This window comes from Camellia sinensis, chromosome 14, assembly GCF_055761805.1.
Source record: "Camellia sinensis isolate YWXY chromosome 14, ASM5576180v1, whole genome shotgun sequence".
Lineage (NCBI taxonomy): Eukaryota > Viridiplantae > Streptophyta > Magnoliopsida > Ericales > Theaceae > Camellia > Camellia sinensis.
Window position 1 is genome coordinate 100,524,756 of NC_138974.1, and position 20,223 is coordinate 100,544,978.

The window sequence follows — 20,223 nt, forward strand, 5'->3', positions numbered from 1 at the left end:
CCGCCAACCTCCCGCACCATAAACCTTATACACTACACTCTTCCCACTACACGTCTATAGCACCACATGATTATATATGCAACATATATTATTTATATAGTACATACATCCATATTAATATAAAAGTATATGTATAAACATAATTATTTTATTGAACATAATTTATGTAAAATAAACTATTTACTAGCAAAATAAAAAAAGGCCACTTTTGGCGACTAAAATTTTTAGTCGCCAATTCTATACTTTTGGCTACTAATTGTTTTTTAGTTGCTAAAAAACTTAACTTTGGCCGACCAAAATCGGATTTGGTCACCGAAAATGCACTTTCAGTTACCAAAATTTTGGTCGCCAAAAAATTTAATTCTCGCCTTAGGATTTTAGTTCTCCCGCGCTAAAAATGACCATTTTTGGTGACTAAACTTATTTTTTAGTCGCCAATTGTAGACTTTTGGCTACTAAAATTTTTTTAGTCACCAAAAAGCTTTACTTTTGGCTACTAAAATTTTTTTAGTCGGTAAAACCCATATAATCAGTGACCAAACTTATTTTTAGTCGCCAATTGTAGACTTTTGGCTACTAAATTTTTTTAGTCGCAAAAAAGCTTTACTTTGAGCTATTAAAAATTTTTTAGTCACTAAAACCTATATAATCAGTGACCAAACATAGTTTTAGTCGTCAATTGTAGACTTTTGGCTACTAAAATTGTTTAGTCGCCAAAAAGCTTTACTTTTGGCTACTAATGTTGTTTTGGTTGCTGAAAGCTATACTTTTAGCGACTAATTTTTTTTTGGTCAGGAAATTTAGTCGCCGAATGTGCTTTTTCCTGTAATGTATATTGAGTTTTATTTATTTATTTTTAATCATTTATTGCATTTTAAAAATTTAGAAAATATATTGGCATTTTTTGTTTTTTAAAAAATGCCATTATAAGCTTGGAAAGTTTTTGGCTTAGTGGTGTAGACGTCCCCGAACGTCTCGGGAAAAATCCCGCTTTGTTCATTGGGTTCACTATAGTTCGGACTCAAATGTCACGGTTCTGAATATAATCTCACAAAGTACAATGCAAGATCAATAAATCACCAAAGAGTCCAAATCCGGCAAATCGTTTTGAAAAACTGATTTTTAGAAAGAAGTGCCAAACATGGACTGCTTTGCCAGATACAGAGTCGCCACCTAAATTTTATTTTGAGGGAATTTACGAAACCCTAACTCGTGCTTAAAGCCACGTGTCCGTCATCACCAAAGTTGCCTCAACTCGGGAACTTGGGTACGATTGGGGAAGGTCATGCAATGAGCACCTCCGCTCGCCCGATCAAAGATCGGCCACTACTGAATATGATATCTTGTTTTTGAAAAACATATGTGCTCTTATTCCGGTTTATTAGCCTAGAATTGCTACGTGATGCGCACAGCATACAAGTATAGACTGGATCGTCTAAGTTGAAACAAAGCATCTCATGTTTGTTTTTTAAAGCGGTTTGCTACTCACAAGTAGGCTAAAATGCAGATTATGCCACCCTCAGGTGGGTTTAGGAAACATGGTGATTTGCCACTCTCAAGTGGGCTTAAAACTTGCAATCGATGAATTGTTCCAATTTAAATGATCCAACCTTCACCCATAGGCATTCAAGCAGGTATATCAGATAAGCAGGTAGCCTCATGGTAAGCATGTTATCATGGCAGTCACTCACACACATGCAAGGATGCTAAAGCGTAACACTTACCGAGTACTCCGAGCTAAAACAGAAACTAGTTAGTAATCAATGCATGATCCTAGTTCATGTTAAGATGGCTAATGCAACACATGCAAAATGCAACTAAGATAGGCTCGGCTATTCTAAGATGGCATATAAGATGCTACAGATAACATGTATTCAATTTGGAATTGAAATACGATGCAGTTAGTATGATACGCCGAGCCCGGTGCATGTAAGACAGATGAATGGATGCAAACATACGAGGCTCCTCAGATATTTTGTTAACAAACTCTAACCATCTTATATAAAGCTGTGTAAACCCAAGTTAATTGATTCATTGAGAATTCATTTCAGATTTTCTTACTTATTATTTTTTTTATATGTAAAAATTAAAATATAAAAAATTCTCATAAGATTTGAACCGAAATTAATAAACTCTAGCTAACTTAACTAAACTAATTGTTGTCAATATATATATTAATATAAAATATTTATCATATTGTTATATAAATTTTCTAGGACCATAAAACCACACCAAACCAAACCAAACTAGTTTCTATGGTTAGGTTCCGGTTTGGTTCCACAAGTTTAACAATGTGGTTACGGCTCCAATTTTTCTGAAACTGTAGAAACTGGTTCCGTTCCAAGCTTACTCTAAAACCCGATCAATCTGATCTGTGTACACCCCTTGATACAAAGACTAGGGGGGTAGGGAGTGATCAGCAACTACCTTATTGATGCCATGGGTTTGGTATTCAAGCTTGTACCACACCTATGCACGACATTGTTAGCTGTGCAAAATGACACATAGATTAGACTTCATTCCTAAAAGAGAATTGTTCTTAAGCCTATCTATACTAATTTGAAACCGTAGAAACCGGTTCCGTTCCAAGCTTACTCTAAAACCCGATCAATTTGATCTGTGCACACCCCTTGATACAAAGACTAGAGGGGTAGAGAGTGATTAGTGACTACCTCATTGATGCCATGGGTTTGGTATTCAAGCTTGTACCACACCTATGCACGACATTGTTAGCTGTGCAAAATGACACATAGATTAGTCTTCATTCCTAAAAGAGAATTGTTCTTAAGCCTATCTATACTAATTTGAGCAATTGTTGGGACTAATATCATAAACATTAAAACCGTACTATGAGCGTCTGTTCAAACAGTAAAACCCCATCCTAAATCTTGTTGTTTATGTCTTAGTAAGTATTCAAATAAATAATTTATCTACTTTTAAATCATGGGTGGGGTTTCAGGAATATACCCAAAAGGAGTTGCCAGCAATTCTTTGTTTTATTCTTACAAAATGAACTCATGATGATCGAATTTAAATTCACACTTTTAATCTTTCAGTACATATCATCATTTTATGCTCAAACTTAACAGTTTTAAGGTTATTTCTCACAAATGCATTCACTTCTCAAATTGAGATGCTCTTTGGAACTCCCTTTCCTGTCACTCCAGGTTCAGAAAATGGCTTCAAAAGCTCATAAGGAACCACACCAGCTCCACATCTATTCTTCAAGTTCTTATCAACATTCCTACCATCAATGACTCCTTCTAGCTCCGTCAATTTCCCATTAAACCGTTCAAATGCCGCCTTTATAATTGGATTTTCTATCCATGATGCCTCCATGTCCTTACCGAGATACTCTTCATCCGGTGAATGATTAGATAGCACATCCAAAACAGCCATGACTTTTGTAGCTTGAATTTGAGAAGGAAAGCACATCAAGAGTGCAACTTCGGGCTTGTTGATGAAACACTTCCACTCTTCATCAGTTGGATCTTCAGTAGGCATTTTGGTTCGAGCAATGGTGGGCCGATTGGGGAAATAACCTGCATACATATATTGCCCGAAGTTGACAGCTGAATGGTGACCGGATGTTACCCAGATCATAGTTGTGAGAATTCCGATTAGATCTTGTGGGGTTTTCAGCACTGGCCACCATGGTTCGTCTTTCTTATCACCATGACCTACCGTTCGGATTTCTGTCCACCATGCTTGAAGCTCTTTGTCAGACTGTATAAAGCTTGCATCTTGGTAATAGTGTTTTCACATAGTCTGTAACCCATTGCTTTATGGCATCCCAAACTAGCAGACCATCATTCGCGAAAGGGTAGTCCTCGATGGTTAGCCTTAGGCCATGTGGAGCTGTTTGATCCTCCACAGCCATTCCTCTAATAATTAATCAAATTGAAGAAGTTAGCAAAAGATAATGACACTAATTAGCCCCTTCCCTAACCCAAGATAGAAAGACCATCAATTGGCATGATTTTAAATAATCATATTAGGGACAAATTTTAGTATCAACTACAGTATAAGGGTATTAGGAGTATATTGAGTGATACTTATTGAGAATTGGGTAATGCAATCGTCAAATTTTTGATCATCAATCGCGAAAAAGAGTTGTACAACAGCCAAACCGACCGTATCAATTGTGAACTGACTGTATTGATTGTGAATCATGTCATGAGGTAACATGTTGGTAACCAACTGAAATGTATGCGATTTGTATTCCGATTGATTTACCAGGGTATATAGTACATACCAGGCAATACAGGATATTAAAACCATGGTTGATGGTTGGTACATTTTGAGTTTAAAAATAAATAAATAAATATTATATATTATGGATTATTGATTCACATCAATTATCCTAAAGTAACTTGCTTTGCTAGAGCATGCCTGGTAAGTAAGTTACCTGCTAATTAAGTCAGCTGGTAGTGCTTGGAGATCGAAACGCCACAGTTGATCGTAGGCAACAGAGCTCAGCTCGATAGAGTACTTGCCGGGTGAGAAGCAAGTCTCAATGATTCCACCGGCATTAATTAGGGCTTCTCGAGCCAAAGCATTGATCTCCATTGTGTACCGAAAATGAGGGTGCAATAGTCTGTAAATCGGGTGCATTGCACTAAGTTGCCTGTTGCTCGCAATTATGTAAGGCTCTGTCACGCAGTGAGTTGTTAGCCTGCATGTACAAATTAAGTCGATAAAGGAAAGGAGAGGAAAGGAAAAGAAAAGAAATGAAATTCATATATAGTTGTTCTAATTTGAGAGAGCTTCGAGCAATAAGTCATCATGGCTTGTATACATACCAGTGACTGACTAACTGGTGATAACCAGAGTCATGAGCAAGGGCATGAGCCTTGGCAAGCCTCCAAAGCCAGCAGCCAGTAGCATCCCAGGTAGGTGTGAACACTTGCTTCCACTGAGGCTTGCCATCTACCGGTGGCCGAGTCAGCTCTATGGCTAAAGGCCTCAAGGTGCCATCAGGTGTTAAGAAGAAGATCGTCCTCGACCCATACAGTGTTGTCCCTTTGCTCTCTCTTACTTTGTTCACATAAGGTAATAACAAGTCATGGTAATCCAACATAAATAGCTTCTTTTTTTGCAAGGCCTGCATTGCATATTTGCACCAAATTTCACATCACAATCTCAATCTCAATCTCTGCATGCAAGGCTTAGGCATAGACAAATAAAAATACCACATTGAACTTTCAATAATTATATATTGCATTACCACTTCAAGGGTCATGAACCCTCTGATCTCTCGCTCAATCAGCTCTTTGGTGATCGCCGATTCTGGTGGGCCATATATCTTTGGGTCAAGTTTACTCTTCAATGGCCATTCCTTCATTCAGATGATCATATCGTTTTGACATTCCCTTTGTTTATTTTTTTTTATTGTTGTTTAGTTATTTATTTATTTTGTGTGTGTCAAAAGACTATAAAATGACATAACAAAATCTATTAAGATAAGACTTGAGAAGAAAAATTATTTAGTGGTCTTGGGGCAAATACACATTGTATCCTAATTTGTTTTACTAGATTAAAATAAAAGGAAATTGCTTGACAATGGGGTAAAAAAAAAAAAAAAAAAGGTTATAAAAATCTAGTATCTAGTGATATCATGTCATTGACAGTTGGTATCACTAATCAATAATAAGTCGACACAAAGGATAAATTCTCTTTCTAAGAAAATTGTGTATAATTATGTAATATTGTTTATATTTCTAAACATTTTCTATTACCTCTTTTAAACCGTCGGTGTTTCTTGCTAAATTTGCAGACAAAACCAACCAAAAATATTGAATGTTACCAAACTATAAGGTATATGCCCTTTTGAGTCGAAGTTACTATCACACATTAAAATAGGAATGTGTTTCTTCGGAGCATACCTTGAGCAATTGTATGCTGTATGGGTTGAGACCCGCAAGAGTCTGCCTCGAGAACTCCTCATCCCTAAACCAAGAAAATTTGTCTCCTACAGTTTGCAACAACAAAAGTAGACACTCATCGTCATGTAATCAGAAAGAAAAAGAGAGATAATGATGATATATAGTTGATGATTGTTGTTTGTTATATACGGCATACTTTCAAACAATGCAGGGGTCTCAAACCGCAAAAGACCTTCTTCAGCATCAGTGACAAACTTGACAAGCCTGGGAAGGAGATCCTTCAAGAAACCATTTTTGGAAAGAGGAGGAAGGTTAACACCTTCATTGAACAAGGAATCAATGGCAGTGAAGTAGGGAAAGCCAAGTTCAGTGTCAACAATTGCAGTCTCAAGAGATGGTACAAGTGCATGCAACACTGAGTATACGGCCTTGGCTGAAAATGTTAGCTCCTTCACATCTGAGAACGCCTCATCCCTTGGCACGTATACGCTACTGCTCCTCGACTCCGACATTGGATCTATAAATTACCAATCTTCACATCATTAGCCATACAACTAAATAGGGCCGGCCTCAGATTCTTGGCGCCCAAGGCGAAATTTTAAAATTGGGGCCTTCATGTATTAAAATATATATATATATATATTCAAAATTTATTTTGGAGGTATATAATATAAATTCAAAATTAGTGTAATGAGATTTGAGCCCTACTTAGATAAATGTGATCCGTAAATATATTTTTTTTGAGTTAATTTTTAAGAAAATATAGTATTATTGTATGCAAATTTATAAAACAAAATAGAAATTGTGGGTAAAATGATAAGTTCCTATAATTTTTATTATTATTATTTCATACTAGTACTCACAAAGAATATGCATATATAATCACTAAAATTATTTATTAAAATTTACTTACACAGGTTAAGATATGAAGAAAATTATTACAAACTAAAAAATATAAAAATTTGGTCTTGTTCCTTAATAATTTAGCAAATTCAAATTACAATTAGAAAAAAAAGTCATCTATTCTATTAAAAAGGAGAAGAAAAAAAAAATATCAAACAAAATCTAAAATTATAATACCAAATAAAAATTAAACAATTATAATAAAATATGAAATTAAATATTACTTTTTTGGCATTTTTAAGAATAAAATTACTAAATATGTTTACGTATAATTTGTAAGGACTTCTAATTTGGATTGTGAAGTTCAATTAGTTAGTTTGAGCCTTTATTTTTAAGCCAACTAACACCATAAAAATTAAAATTAGTTGAAGGCCCTTAAACTTTGACCAAATTTGAAGACTCAAGGTGGCACCTTGCTCGCCTTGAGTCAAAACCGGCCCGCAACTAAATAAATATGCTATATATTTTATATTTGTCTACCAACTTTCCTTTAGTTAGGTCTCGTTTGGGGATATATTTTTTTAGTCATTTTTAAGTTTTTTGACTAAAATATGATGTAAAAATTAGTATTTTTGAGATGACTTTTTAATTTTTTACAAAAAGATCTTTAAAAAGTAATGAGAAAATAGAATCTTTGACTTTTTGGTATAGGTTGTTAGTTTTTTGATTTTTTTAGTGACATTTTGACCTTTTAGCTAAAATCACCACTTGTCAAACGAGACCTTATGCTTATTTTGGCAATTTAGAAAAAGGTTAATGTGGTGTTTTGGAAAGTTAATAAAAAGCTGACTTTTTTTGTTTTTTTTGCTTAAAAAAAACTAACTTTTTGGTGGTTTTTTTTGTAACTTTTGTGTAAAAAAATTAAAAAGCCAAAAAACTAGTTTTTTAACTTTTTTAGCATGTTCCCAAATTGCTGAAATGTATTAACTTATTGGCTTATTTGAGTCACATCACCTCTCTATTTTTTTTTTACAATTTTTTTTAAAATAATTATAATAATAATAAATTAACTTCTTTTTTCTTTTCTTTTTTTTCCTTCCTAATCGTCAAAGTAGGGCTCAATTATGTAAGTTTCCTAGTACATACTTTATTGATGACCTGGTCCTCATTCTCCTCTTGGATGGAGATTTTCTCCAAAACTAATCCCAACTAGAAGGGCCTCATATGGCCTTCCACGAAACTCACGTTAATGATCCAAATCCTTTAGTTATTTTCGTTTCTAGTGAATTGAAAATATATATATATGTATTTGAAGCTAACTTTAGACTTTTATATTATATTCCATTAGGCAAACCGACAGAGAAAGAATTTGGAAAAAAGTTATAAATAAATAAATAAATAAAAATCTAAAGTCTGAAGTTTTTTTTTTTGTTTTTTTAGTCTTTAGTAAAAAAAATTAGATTCTTTCAAAGTTTTGAAGATAGACCTGTCTTAGAGCGTGGTCGACCAGTTCTGCAACGTCTTGGATAAGGATGTTGTTTACCACCAAGTACAGGACGTTTCGAGGTAGGACTACTGTCTGGATCACCAATATCGTTATAAACATCATAATCGTATATCCTCTCATATGTCTTCCGCTCTCCTTGGCCATTCCCCCTTAGATTTTCTAAATCTTCCTCTCGTAGCCTCTTCAACCCATCTGGTGTTTGAGATGGCAAGTATGACTGCTATCAAAAAAAAAAAAAACAGAATAAATAAAACAAAATAAAACTAAACTGGTATTGATGCTATATATATATATATATATATATCTCCAAGTTTAACATTTTTAATTTTCCATTAATTTTTTCATTTTTATTTTTAACTTTGTATTCCTTTAATTTTTATTAGTTTTTGTTGATGAAGTTGGACTGAGCCTATGACGACAGTATTTTTATTAATTCTCACTTAAACTGGGTACCCAGAACTTTACTATGAAATCTCCACGTGATGTACGGCTGAAATTGAATTACCAATGTCTATGCCTGTTTTAGAAACCCACAAAAATAAATTGAAAAGTTGCTCAAATTTTGTAATCAAATAGTGAGAATGTTTGTTACTGTTTAAATGACTTGTTTATAGTTTATTTTTATTTGAGATTGTCAAATTATTTAGTGCAACTTCTACAACTTATTAGACAGAAGAAATTGAATAAGCTAACAAAAATTAATTAAGTAGAAATTAAGGGATGAATATTTTTAGTTTCTACTTTTTAATTATCAGCTTTTAGCTAGTAACAAACTTACACTGTGACCATACACTAACAGCATTAAATATACACCTTTGATTACGAACTCGGAGTATTTTTGATTTAGTATTATATGAACTTTTAGACTTTCTGATTAGATAAATCTAAACTACATTTTTTAAAGTAAATTTTTAATAATATTTTTAAATTTGTAAATTGTGATTAATTCTAACACGGGACACACAGTGGTACCAATTGTGGTAATGTGTTGAAAGCTACAACACTATGGGGGTCATTGTGGGTCTGGTGGTACCAGAAGGACCAGCTATTGATTTTTAATTACAAAATTGCAACTGTCACATCAATGTGTGAATTTTTCGGGATAATATTTTTGACATTAGATTTTTCAAATTTTTTTTTGATATATATTATACATATTAATGTTTTACACTGTTTTTGCAATGATATTTTTTTGTGATAATTCAGTAGTCTAAATCGAAATTTAAAGCAAAAGAACGTATATTTTAAAATATATAAGAAAAAAAAAAGTTATTTTATTTTAATTTTAAACTTGAAGTGATGGTTTATATCTTTGGCTAATGTGTCTAGTTGTAAGAAAAGTTATATGGTGGTGTTTTGGGAACTTCGGTTTGGGATTTTTTTTTTGATTTTTTTTATTAAAAGACAATTTTTTTGCAAAATAAAAAAAAAACACATTCAAACAAAATATCACATCCAACCCCATAAACATTTCACTTTTTCTCTCACAAACATCACATCCAACCACAAAAAAATCCAACTATCTTCCCAAACACTAAAAAATTTTATCCAATAATATCTTACAACTAAAAAAACTTACATAAAAACCCACCTCCCAAACACCCACGTAATAAAACTATTACATTGAGAAAAAAAAAAAACACAAAAATGGACAGAATATCTAAATCCTCAAATAATAATATTGATTACAAATACATCCTTGTTTATCGAGCTGACTTACAAATGAGCAATTTTATGAAATATTCAAGATGTTAAACAAATTTGAAATGAAGGTATTTAAGTTTGACGATTTAAAGTCTTTGAACTTGAAAACATAATTTGAACTCCTTTTGAAGATTAACTATACATATATTTAAACTACTCATAGAAAGTTGTAAAATCCACATGTTTTTTTCTTCTTCTTTTCTCCAAACAAAGATATTTATAAATGCAATTCTCAAACTTGTATCAGATAATGAAACTTGAAACTTAAAATCCTCCTACAAATATATCAAATTTTCTTTTATTTTTTTGTATTTTATCATAATTCTCGAAAATCCCTGAGCAACATACTTAAAAGGACTTTAGATTCCCTGGTGCGAAAAATAACATTTTTAAATTGATAAGTTAAGTATATATATTTACAACACTGCTGCATATCCCCAGTGGGAGTCGCACCCCCAGTGAGGTGTCGCGCCCCCACTGGCTGAAACTCAAAAAAAAAAAAAAAAAAACAATTTTTTTTTGGACCAATTATGGAGTGTCACCTCACTGGGGGTCGACCCCCAGTGGGTGTATGAGACATTTTTCATATATTTAATGACAATAACAAGTTCACATGCATGTCAAAAAAAAAAAAAAAAAAGAGTCAAATCGTGTTTATCTTATGCATGTAGTTGTGTGGTATTTATGTGGATAGTGGAGGGAGGCTGACCTTGTTGGTGAAGAAAATTCTCTTGTGAGGACTATCAAATTTGGAAGCAACCCATGAATTGCAAGTGACATCAACAGGGCCACCGGGAGGGAATCCATGAAAGACAATGTTCTTGAGGTACATTTCCTTGTGGTGTTCATTCTCGACCAAGACTGCACCAATCTCACCATAACCTTCTGGAATTACAAAATTGCATTCATACTTCACTTCATCCTTCTCTTGGCTCTTCCGATGTGCATATCCCTTTATTGTTTCCTTCTCTAATCCCGTCTCTTCCATGTATCCAAACAAATAATGTAATTATCACACACTTTTATTATGCAATTTTTAGGTTATTACTTCTAAGACAAAAATGTATATATATATAGAAAAATGCTTTGGACAGTGATGTGATATTTTGATTTTGGTTTATTTTTATTTTATTTTTTTTGTTCATTACCATGTCATTAGTGTTTCATTAGAGTACCAAAATTAGTGATCTGAATCATTACTGACATATATATTACAAGTACGTGAAAGCACTACTATTAATTAAATGGAGGGGTACATGCTGTGCACCAAGATTTGCTGTATGGCCAAACGGTGCCACTTTGGTGTTCTTCTACATGTTTTTTTTTTTTTTCTTTTTTTGGGGGGTGGTCTTGTTTAAATTGACTTTGTTTTTTTTTTTTTTTTAAATGTTGAGAGAGACTCCCGAAATATTATCAATAAATTATTCACAGTGAGGTGATAAATAATTATGTCTTAATTAATTAATTCCTAATCAAATCAACAAGATTATTTTCAATTTGGACCATGATGATGTTTGTGCATCCGTGGAGTCCACCGGGAGTCTTATTTCAATAATGCAAAACTATCCTTAGATGGGACAAATTATTTGAAGAGGATCATTTAACCGTAATAAGAACACGAAAGATTGAGTATTTTTCATTAATTTTTTAAATCACAACATGCAGATCATACATAAAAAATAAAAATTAAAAAAAAATTCTAACCATTCCGATGACCAAAGTAGTCACTTCAGTTTATGACATTTATTTACACAACCAAAAAAAAAAAAAAATGACAAATATTATTTGAAAATTAAACTATTTATTTTTCAGTAGACAAATGTAATAACTATCGTGACTACAGTTATCATATCAATATGATTTTTTTTCATAAATGATCTATGTCTAAAAAAATAATCAGTATATTTGGCTTGAGTTTTCTAACTTAAGTTTTTTGAAAATTGAATTTTTTGATTTTCGTATTTTTTTGTTTTCAGTGAATATTTTTAAAATTTTAAACTTTTTTTTTACATTTTTAGATGCACCTTATTCAGATATATCTAAAAAGTAAAAAATTTATGAAAAGTATTTTAAAAAATTAATAAATACATAAAAATACAAAAAAAAAAGTGTTGAATTCTTGTATTTTTTTTAATATTTTTGGTATTTAATGAATTTTTAAAAGATTTTTTTTTTACTTTTTAGGTGTATTTATGTTAGGTGTGTCTAAAAAAAAAATTTTGTTTAAAATATTAAAAAAATTCAGTAAAAATAAAAAAATACGAAAAATAAGAAAGTAAAATTTTTTGAAAAATGCTTTTAAAAAAATGAAACCAATCAAGCTATATTGTTCCAACAATAACACGTAATTATTCATATCATTTGAGTTATATTTAGGGGTGAAATTTTATGTAAAACATCAATGTTGTAACCATTTAGGCCAAAAAAAATACTTAAAACCCATAAAATATTACCTTTAAATATATCTTTTAAAAAAACACAATAACATTATTTTCCCCCAATTAATTACTTCACTAAGGGCTCGTTTGAGAACTTTAAAAAAATTCAAAAAGTCAAAAAATTACTAAAAAAATTAAAAAATTATCACTATTTACTAAAAAAAATATAAGAAATTAATATACATAATATTAAAATATAAATCAACTTCATGCCACTCTAGGGGCTCACGTCAAACCAAAGGCAGTGGAAGAAAAAAAAAATTACATGTGTATATTCACTAAGTTGAATGGTAAAGTTGGACCAGTGGGGGCCCACCATGGGTCCCATTTTAATAATCCGAACCGTTCAATATGTAAAACTCGTCTAGTGTTATATGCCTATAAAAATCACGTCTATCGGATATCGTTAACGATATGATCAAATCAGTTTCGTATAAAAAATGAATAGTGTTATAGTTAACAATTGACAAAAAAAACTAACACGATCAGATAGTTATCGATATCCAATCAACGTGATATTTTACAAGCATATAGTACTCGACGAGTTCTACACATTGAACGGTTTCGATTAAAAAAAGGGACCTGTGATGGACCCCCATAAACCGAACAACACCGTCCAATTAAAGTCCGAAAAGGAGACAATATTTTCCCCATTTTCTACGCAACGGACTGCACTACCCAACTTTCAGCTTGATGACTATAGTGAAAGTCCATGCACATAGGAGATCAGTACTATTACTATCTTTCAGCTTGATGCTTTCTTATTTTTTTGTTTTTTCCTAAACTTTGAATTGTATGTTTTGAGTTGCAGTATGGAAACCAAAAAAAAAAAAAAAATCCAATATGAGGAAAAGACTATTGCATCTTTGATTTGTGTCAAAGTTTTTGTGTTATTTATGTTCTAATTTTTTTTGCGGGGGTTTAGGCAGATGTGAGTGGAATTTTTATTTATTTATATTTATTTATTTATTGGATCAGGCAATAGAATGGCACTTGACGCAGCAAATTAAGAACTTGGATGGAAAACTTGATAAGCAAGTGGAAATATCAAAGTTAATTAAGAATGAGGTACATTTAGAAACGGGTTATTTCCCTTAAGGTATACTGCATAGCATAGAATAAAGTATTTGAAATGCAACTTTTGACTCTGAGTGGGACTGGGGGAAATAATTTGGGTCAACTTTTCATGAATTATAAGGAGGCAAATCAATGAATCTGATTATGATTTAAAAATGATTCAGTAATAGCATAAAAAGAAGTTCTGACTTGTGGAACAGGTTACTGATGTTCGTGGTGATCTTTCTCAAATTGACTTTGACTTGGACGCACTATAGAGAATGGTTTGTGGCTCGATGAGTTTTGTCTCAAAGTTTTTAAATGATTCAGTGCAACCCATTCAACATAAATGATAAGTTTTTCAGGATATAAATGTGACTAGTCTCATTTTAATTCCACTACTTGGATATTGAGTTTGTGAGTTGTGCATGCAATAAATGTCCAACTATTTTATGATTTTCATCTCTTAAACATAATGAAATTTTTGAAACTTTTTTTATTTTTAAATTTTTATAGAGGTTATATGTATGTTTAGGAATTTTCATTATTAATTTTGTTGGGAATTTTGGTGAAAATTAAGTTTGAACCTTCTTTTTATTAGTTTATGTATGATTTTTCTTGTTTGATTCTATCAAAATCATCACAAACTGTGGAAACAGTAACTAATTTTCATGAGTATTGTGACCATATTTTTGGTTCTCTATTTTGTGTACTTTGTCCCATTAATTAGAGTCAAGTAGTTGGGTTTTGAGCTATTGTTGGGTTTTATTGAGTTGACTTTATTACGATAATCACCTTTTGGCTTAAACTGTTCAACACAAGTTTGGTTCTGTTGGCAGTTTATTTCGTGTCGAAAACAGGAAATTTTCCATAGTACATTTATTTATTTTTTAATTCCCCATATGCTCTTACAAACTAGTTTATCTCATGGTTACCCAAAAAATACATTTTAAGCTAAAATTTGATCAGGAAATTGGATGTGTAGTGGTCTCCAATAAAACTAAAAGGTAGTAATGGGAATCACATTGTCACAATAATCATTGAAAGATAAGAATCATGATCCTCCTTAAATATGTTTTCTTTTCATTTGTGTTTGATATGGGCTAAGGTTGGTTGCATTTTTCTTCATGATAAATTTGTTGCTGGACATTTGATGAAAGCAGTGCATCTTATAGTGCTTATATTCTTAGGTTGTTGACCACGTGATTGAGGAAACGGACTGTTGAGTCTTTTTTAAGTCCAAGTGTTTGTAATCCCTTAGTACGACACCTTGATTTTTTTCCCCCCTGTTTACATGTATTATGGTACATTGGTATGTCTTGCCCTTTCGACATTTAATGTTCAATGTATGTTGTGACTGCTTTTCCACAACATGGAGTTTGGTTTAAGATTCATTTATATCTGAAACTGTAAGATCTTGTGCTTGCCTTTTGTATGTCCAAGGGACCAGCTGCTAATGACAAACCAAATAAACATACTAATTAGGTCTCTTGTGCTTAAAAAACAGAAAGGGGAATTCCAGTTCAAAGGATGTTAAGAGTGCAGTTGCAAGTAAAGCTTCTAGAAAGAGGCGTTTAGCACCATTTTTTCTTGGACAATATACAAATGATGTTTGTCACCTCTATATGTGATGCTTAATGTTTGTTGCTTTCTATTTTCATGTTTGGCATTTTTTTTTTTTTTTTTTTTTTTTTTGGGTGTTGTTATGATGTCTGGTATCTATCGTTAGAGTTTAAATCCCATTTTCCTTGTCTGTCAAATGTTCAATAAAATGCATCAATGATGGCCTATTGTGATTTTGTTTATTGGGTCCATTTTTTAAACTTTTGGATCTTTGCGAATATAATTTAGGAGAATTTTGAACTCACACAATTCTTAATGTCTTTTTACATGTCCAATTATTTACACCGAAGACTTAGTTTCAATATAAAAATATATATATATATATATAAATAAATAATTCTTTCTAAATCCATTAAATTCTGATATAAATTGTTTTTCTAGCTTTGGTTCACTCTTTGCTATTGTGTGTGTATGTGGTCTTTTTTACTGCAAGAGATTATATATGTATTTCTGAGTGTCTATGGTAAGAGATTATATATGAATAATATATGTATCGCTTTGGAATAATATATGTATCATTTCAACCTGTTGTATGGTTATTGAGTTCTAATGTTGGAAATTGAATGCACATCATTTATTGAAACTTTAAAACAACATCCATTCTCAGAAGTGTTACTATAAACTTATTATATTCTTCAAAGTCATTTGATTAGTTGGATTGTATGAATGCTTGCATCTGTTGTGTTATTTTGTTTGCTTGGTGGAAATTTGACTTCTTAAGCTTGATGTCGTAATTGTTAAGATTATACTTGTAGCAGTAATTACTGTTTTTTTTTTTTTTTTTTTTTGGGTTAGTAGTAATTACTGCTTTTTAAGGTTTCCTTTGTTGTGTTTTTTAATGTTTATAGTACTGCTCGCCTCAAGAAGCTCAGTTATTGTCTTAGCATCAACCATTGCGACCCTGTCCTCGTCTTTCAGAAGGTCTATGTCGGTGTCTACAATGGCGTCACCACCAGCAAACTCGATGAATTGTCCACTAAAACTGCTGATGCCATGACTACTAACCATCCCAACTATGCTTCTGTGAGTTTCGTTCTGAAATTAGGATTGTAGCTTTTAATCTGAGATTATTGATTTGTTTTTAATCAAAGTCTCTCAATCAATATCTTTCCTTTCTGTTCTTACTAATTCCTCTTCGCAAAGCAGATATAAGCTTTCACATGCTTCTTTTTCCTTCATTTCTGGTTTGGCTATTGATCTGACTGCTGGTTAATTAATCTTTAAAAAGATGATCTTTGTGTGAGATTGATGAAAATGATTACAGCTTGAGACCAGCACGGTAGTTTTTTTTTTTTTTTTTATTGGCAAAAGTTAGCGATTAGTTTTTAGATTGGCACCTTAGAGGAGTTAAATTCACACCCTCTCATTGCAAGCACTTAAGACTTACCTTCTATTTGTAAACAATAATCGAAAGAGAGAATGAGAGGTAAAGAGCTGATAAAAATTCGTGTAATGAATATTCCTCAAGCACACTGAAATACAACATGAATGCATACATAGGTGCAAACAAGGTTTTAAAAAGCGGCCGCAACCGTTACGTAACGCCGTTACGTAACGGTTTTGGCGTTTACCGCCACCCGTTACGGCAGCTTTTGCAGTGTGATTGAGATTCACAGGTGTGTCGGCCGTAGCGGCTGCCATAGTAGTCGTAACGGTGTCGTAACGGCCTGTTACGCACCGTTACGTAACGGTTTCAAACTGTTTCTTTCGAAAAAAACACACAAAAAAAAGCTGAAAATAGGGGAAGAGGGATAGAGAGAAGAGGGAAGATAAAGAGAGAAAATTGAGGAGCAAAAGATAGAGAGAGAGAAGAGGGAAGATGAAGAACATGTTATTGATTTGTTGAAACTGTAAGACCTATGCTACTCTATTCAGCTGCTATCACTAAACCATTTTGTTTGTGTGTGTCTATCTATATATTGTTTGAAAATACTAATAACAATAATAATAATAAGTGTGGTCATTATCTATTTAGTTTGGTTAAAATATGTATATATATATTTAGGCTCTTATTTATTCTCTTACTTTTGTCATTGTTTATCTTATATATAATAGTTAGTAATTAATTTTTTGTATAATATAAAGTTATTAATTATTAAAATAAAATGTAAAAAACTCAGTTTATAATGATTTAAAAATATGAAATATATTGGATCATACTTAAAAATTTACAAAAATTGATCAATATTTATTTTTAACCCAATAAATATGATCATGGAAAAAAAATGTGTATCGGTAAATTTTTTTCAAATTGTGCGAAAAATAAAAAAATTCACGGTTCCGGTTACCGCAACCGTTATACTACGACCTTTACACCCCGCAACCGCAACCGCGTTACCGCCACCGTTACGGCGACTGCAACCGCTTTTCAGAACCTTGGGTGCAAACAATATGCACATGTCTGCTTGCCTCTACATGCACAAAGTGAGATAGAAGGGAGTTGGGAAGGTGATTAAATTTAAATGTGGGACAATCTTGAATTATGAGTTGATTTGGGCGGTGATAGAAGCCTTGTTGAATGGCATTGCCATCTCCAAACAAAAAACAAAAATGAAAAAACTTAATAAAGCACCTTACTGAGAAGAGGATTCATAAAGTCAGGACAAACACACAATATTTTTTCATATTATACTATATTTTTCTGTTTGATGTTGCTATTTCATGTGTTAGACCCAGTTAAATTGTTAAATCTGTACTTAATTTATCTATAATATGTGATTGGATGGCTCAACATCATTCATACTTTCAAGCATGACTAAAATGACTTAGGTGGTGCAAGCAAAGAACTAATGGACTAACAGAAAAAGAGATATGCAAGATTGTGGAGTGATTTTATACTTGTTAATCATTCTAACAGCAGCTTGGTCAACTTTTATTTGGATAATGTTGAAATTAGGATTGGCAATGGTGAAGGAATCATCTTCTGGGTAGATAATTGAATGGGAACCAATTGTTTGAAGTCCCAATTTCCTAGACTATATTACTTATCAGTGGATAAAAAACACAACTTTGAATTTGCAGGTGACTAGGGCTAGAAACCAAAGCAGCTGGGAATTCAACTTCAAAAGACCCGTATTGACATGGGAGGAAGGAGAATTGCAGAGACTACTTGATGTTATAGGTGAGGGCTCTGCATTGAGATTGTAGTCAAATGATAGTATTTGGTGGAAAGTTGATTCTTCAGGTATTTTTCTTGTTAAATGTGCTATTAATTGGTGCGAATCATTAAATGGTCTTACTCTGAAACCTCTTGACTTTATTTGGAACAATCCCTCCCCACCTAGCGCCCAATTTTCTCTTACTTGGCCTGGAAAGGGAGGATTAAGACCTTAGATTATCTACATAGAATTGGTGTTCTTAGTGATGATGCCAGATCTAAGTGTGTTATGTCACTTTAACATTAAATCACTCAATCATGTTTTGTTGATTTGCCCCTTTGCTTGCAAAGTTTGGTCCAACATAATCAACTGGTGGGGTTTGCAGTCGGCCTCTCCTAGTTCAGTGGACATGCTAATGCACTAGTGGATGGGTTATAATTTTAGAAAATGAGAAAAGAAACTTTGGAGATCAATTATTATGGCTGATTTATGGTCCCTTTAGAAATGTAGGAATGACTGTTTGTTCAATGAGCTGCAACCAAACTGTGAAGATCTTTGTGAGCTAATTAAAGTGAGAGTAGCCCTTTGGATGAAAACACACTCGGTGGGCTAAGGCTACACGGTGGATGATTTTGTATACAACATGCAACAAGTAAAAAGGTGCATCTGCTAGAAGATGATCAGAGGAGGCTTTCAAAACAGTGTTTGGAGTGAAACTAGTTGCTGTTAGTTGTTGCTGCTGCTAGTGCTACTGATTGTTTTTGGCATCAGGTGATTTTGGTGTTGTTTTGGTGTTGTTAGTGTTGCTGCTAGTTGTTGTTAGTTGCTGTTTTTGGTGCTGCAGAGCTGTTGTTGGCGCTGCTGGTGTTGCTGCTATGCTACTAGTGCTACTGCTAGTTGTTGTTAGTTGCTGTTTTTGGTGTTGTAGAGCTATTTTTGGTGCTAATTTTGGTGGTGTTGTGTTGTTTTGGTGCTGTTTGATATGTTAGTTGTTGTTTTTTTCTTGGCCTTGGTTGGTAGCTCACCAACTCTTGATTTAGATCTTTTTGGACGGTTTTGAAGTTGAGGACAATTTTTGATATTTAGAAACATAGTTTTTGGATGGCTTAGATTGTACAGATAGTTTTTGGATGTTCGAAACTTATGAATAATTTTTTTGATGTTTGAAATAATATTTTGGTGATTGATTGATACTTATATATATATGTGTGTGTGAAACTTGTTTGTAATGTTTTTTTAGATTGTATAAAACAGGTGAAATAGAACTTGCTGAATTAAAAATAAAAAAAAAATAAAAACCAAACATATTTGTGTTAAATATTTAATGAGTAGTAATGAGTGTCGTGGTTTGTCCCTTGAATTAACGGCACACAAAGTAGTTGTAGAAAAATTAAATATAACGTATAAGATTAGCTGTTAAAAGTTTTTAATAGCATGTTATGGCATGCCGTTGAAAGTGAATAACTTTTCATGATTAGTCATAATACGACTTTACCTTGCGCGTCGTAGAATCATATCCCCGACATGCATTTGGTGTTGTAAAAAAATTCATGCATAATTCAACTTCCAAATTCAACATAGATAACAAAATTTATGCTCAAAATGACGAAAAACTACATAATGATGCATGCATGTATGATTAACTCAATATTCATCCTCTTGAAACTATTTTCTTGTGTTCAATCTCAAATTCTCTATAAATTCATTAGCTAGATGTCTTAATTACACGAATTAGGGATCAAACTCTTACCTAGAGTTCTGAATTTGTTGGTTTCTTGCAAAATCTTGATCTTCTTCTTCTAATTCTTCAATCTTCTAGGTAGACCTTCAAGTTCTCTCTCTCTCTCTCTCTCTCTAAAATGAAGTTTCTCACTTTCTAGGAGCTCTCCAACAAATTTTGTGATGAAAATGAAGTAATTCTCCTCTCTTATCATATATATGCATTAGATTAGCTTAGTTACTTATTAGAGGTTAAGCTAATTTAATTAATACTTAAGACTATTTAAGACTAATTAAATAAAACTTAATTTACTAAATTGAATCAAATTTTAATTAAACTCTTCAAATGG

General features: G+C 32.5%; 1 protein-coding gene and 1 pseudogene across 17 annotated transcripts; one reads left to right on the top strand and one right to left on the bottom strand.

Moving 5' to 3' along the window:
* Positions 1–2,977: 2,977 nt before the first annotated feature.
* On the bottom strand, positions 2,978–11,025 carry LOC114268573 (linoleate 13S-lipoxygenase 2-1, chloroplastic-like; annotated as a pseudogene). The gene is made up of 8 exons (XR_014351191.1): positions 10,649–11,025; positions 8,215–8,455; positions 6,082–6,402; positions 5,886–5,971; positions 5,228–5,338; positions 4,803–5,104; positions 4,409–4,675; positions 2,978–3,884 (listed from the first exon to the last, which is right to left on the bottom strand). The product of XR_014351191.1 is annotated as a linoleate 13S-lipoxygenase 2-1, chloroplastic-like (transcript).
* Positions 11,026–13,309: 2,284 nt separating this feature from the next.
* Positions 13,310–19,351, top strand: LOC145807803 (ribonucleoside-diphosphate reductase large subunit-like). Of its 16 annotated transcripts, XR_014351192.1 has the most exons (6): positions 13,431–13,445; positions 13,655–13,717; positions 14,941–15,003; positions 15,905–16,079; positions 18,078–18,177; positions 18,657–19,351. XR_014351192.1 is itself a non-coding variant. In XM_082906707.1 (5 exons), exons 1-5 carry the CDS (start codon positions 13,441–13,443, stop codon positions 18,718–18,720), a joined length of 399 nt encoding a protein of 132 aa, XP_082762833.1. In that variant the 5' UTR covers positions 13,355–13,440; the 3' UTR covers positions 18,721–19,351. The 16 variants fall into 16 exon arrangements, 15 of the variants coding, with proteins under 15 accessions (XP_082762839.1, XP_082762844.1, XP_082762845.1 ...); XM_082906707.1 differs by lacking the exon at positions 14,941–15,003 and having other exon boundaries at positions 13,355–13,445; positions 18,665–19,351; XM_082906715.1 differs by lacking the exon at positions 13,655–13,717 and having other exon boundaries at positions 13,371–13,445.
* The last annotated feature ends 872 nt before the right edge of the window (positions 19,352–20,223 follow it).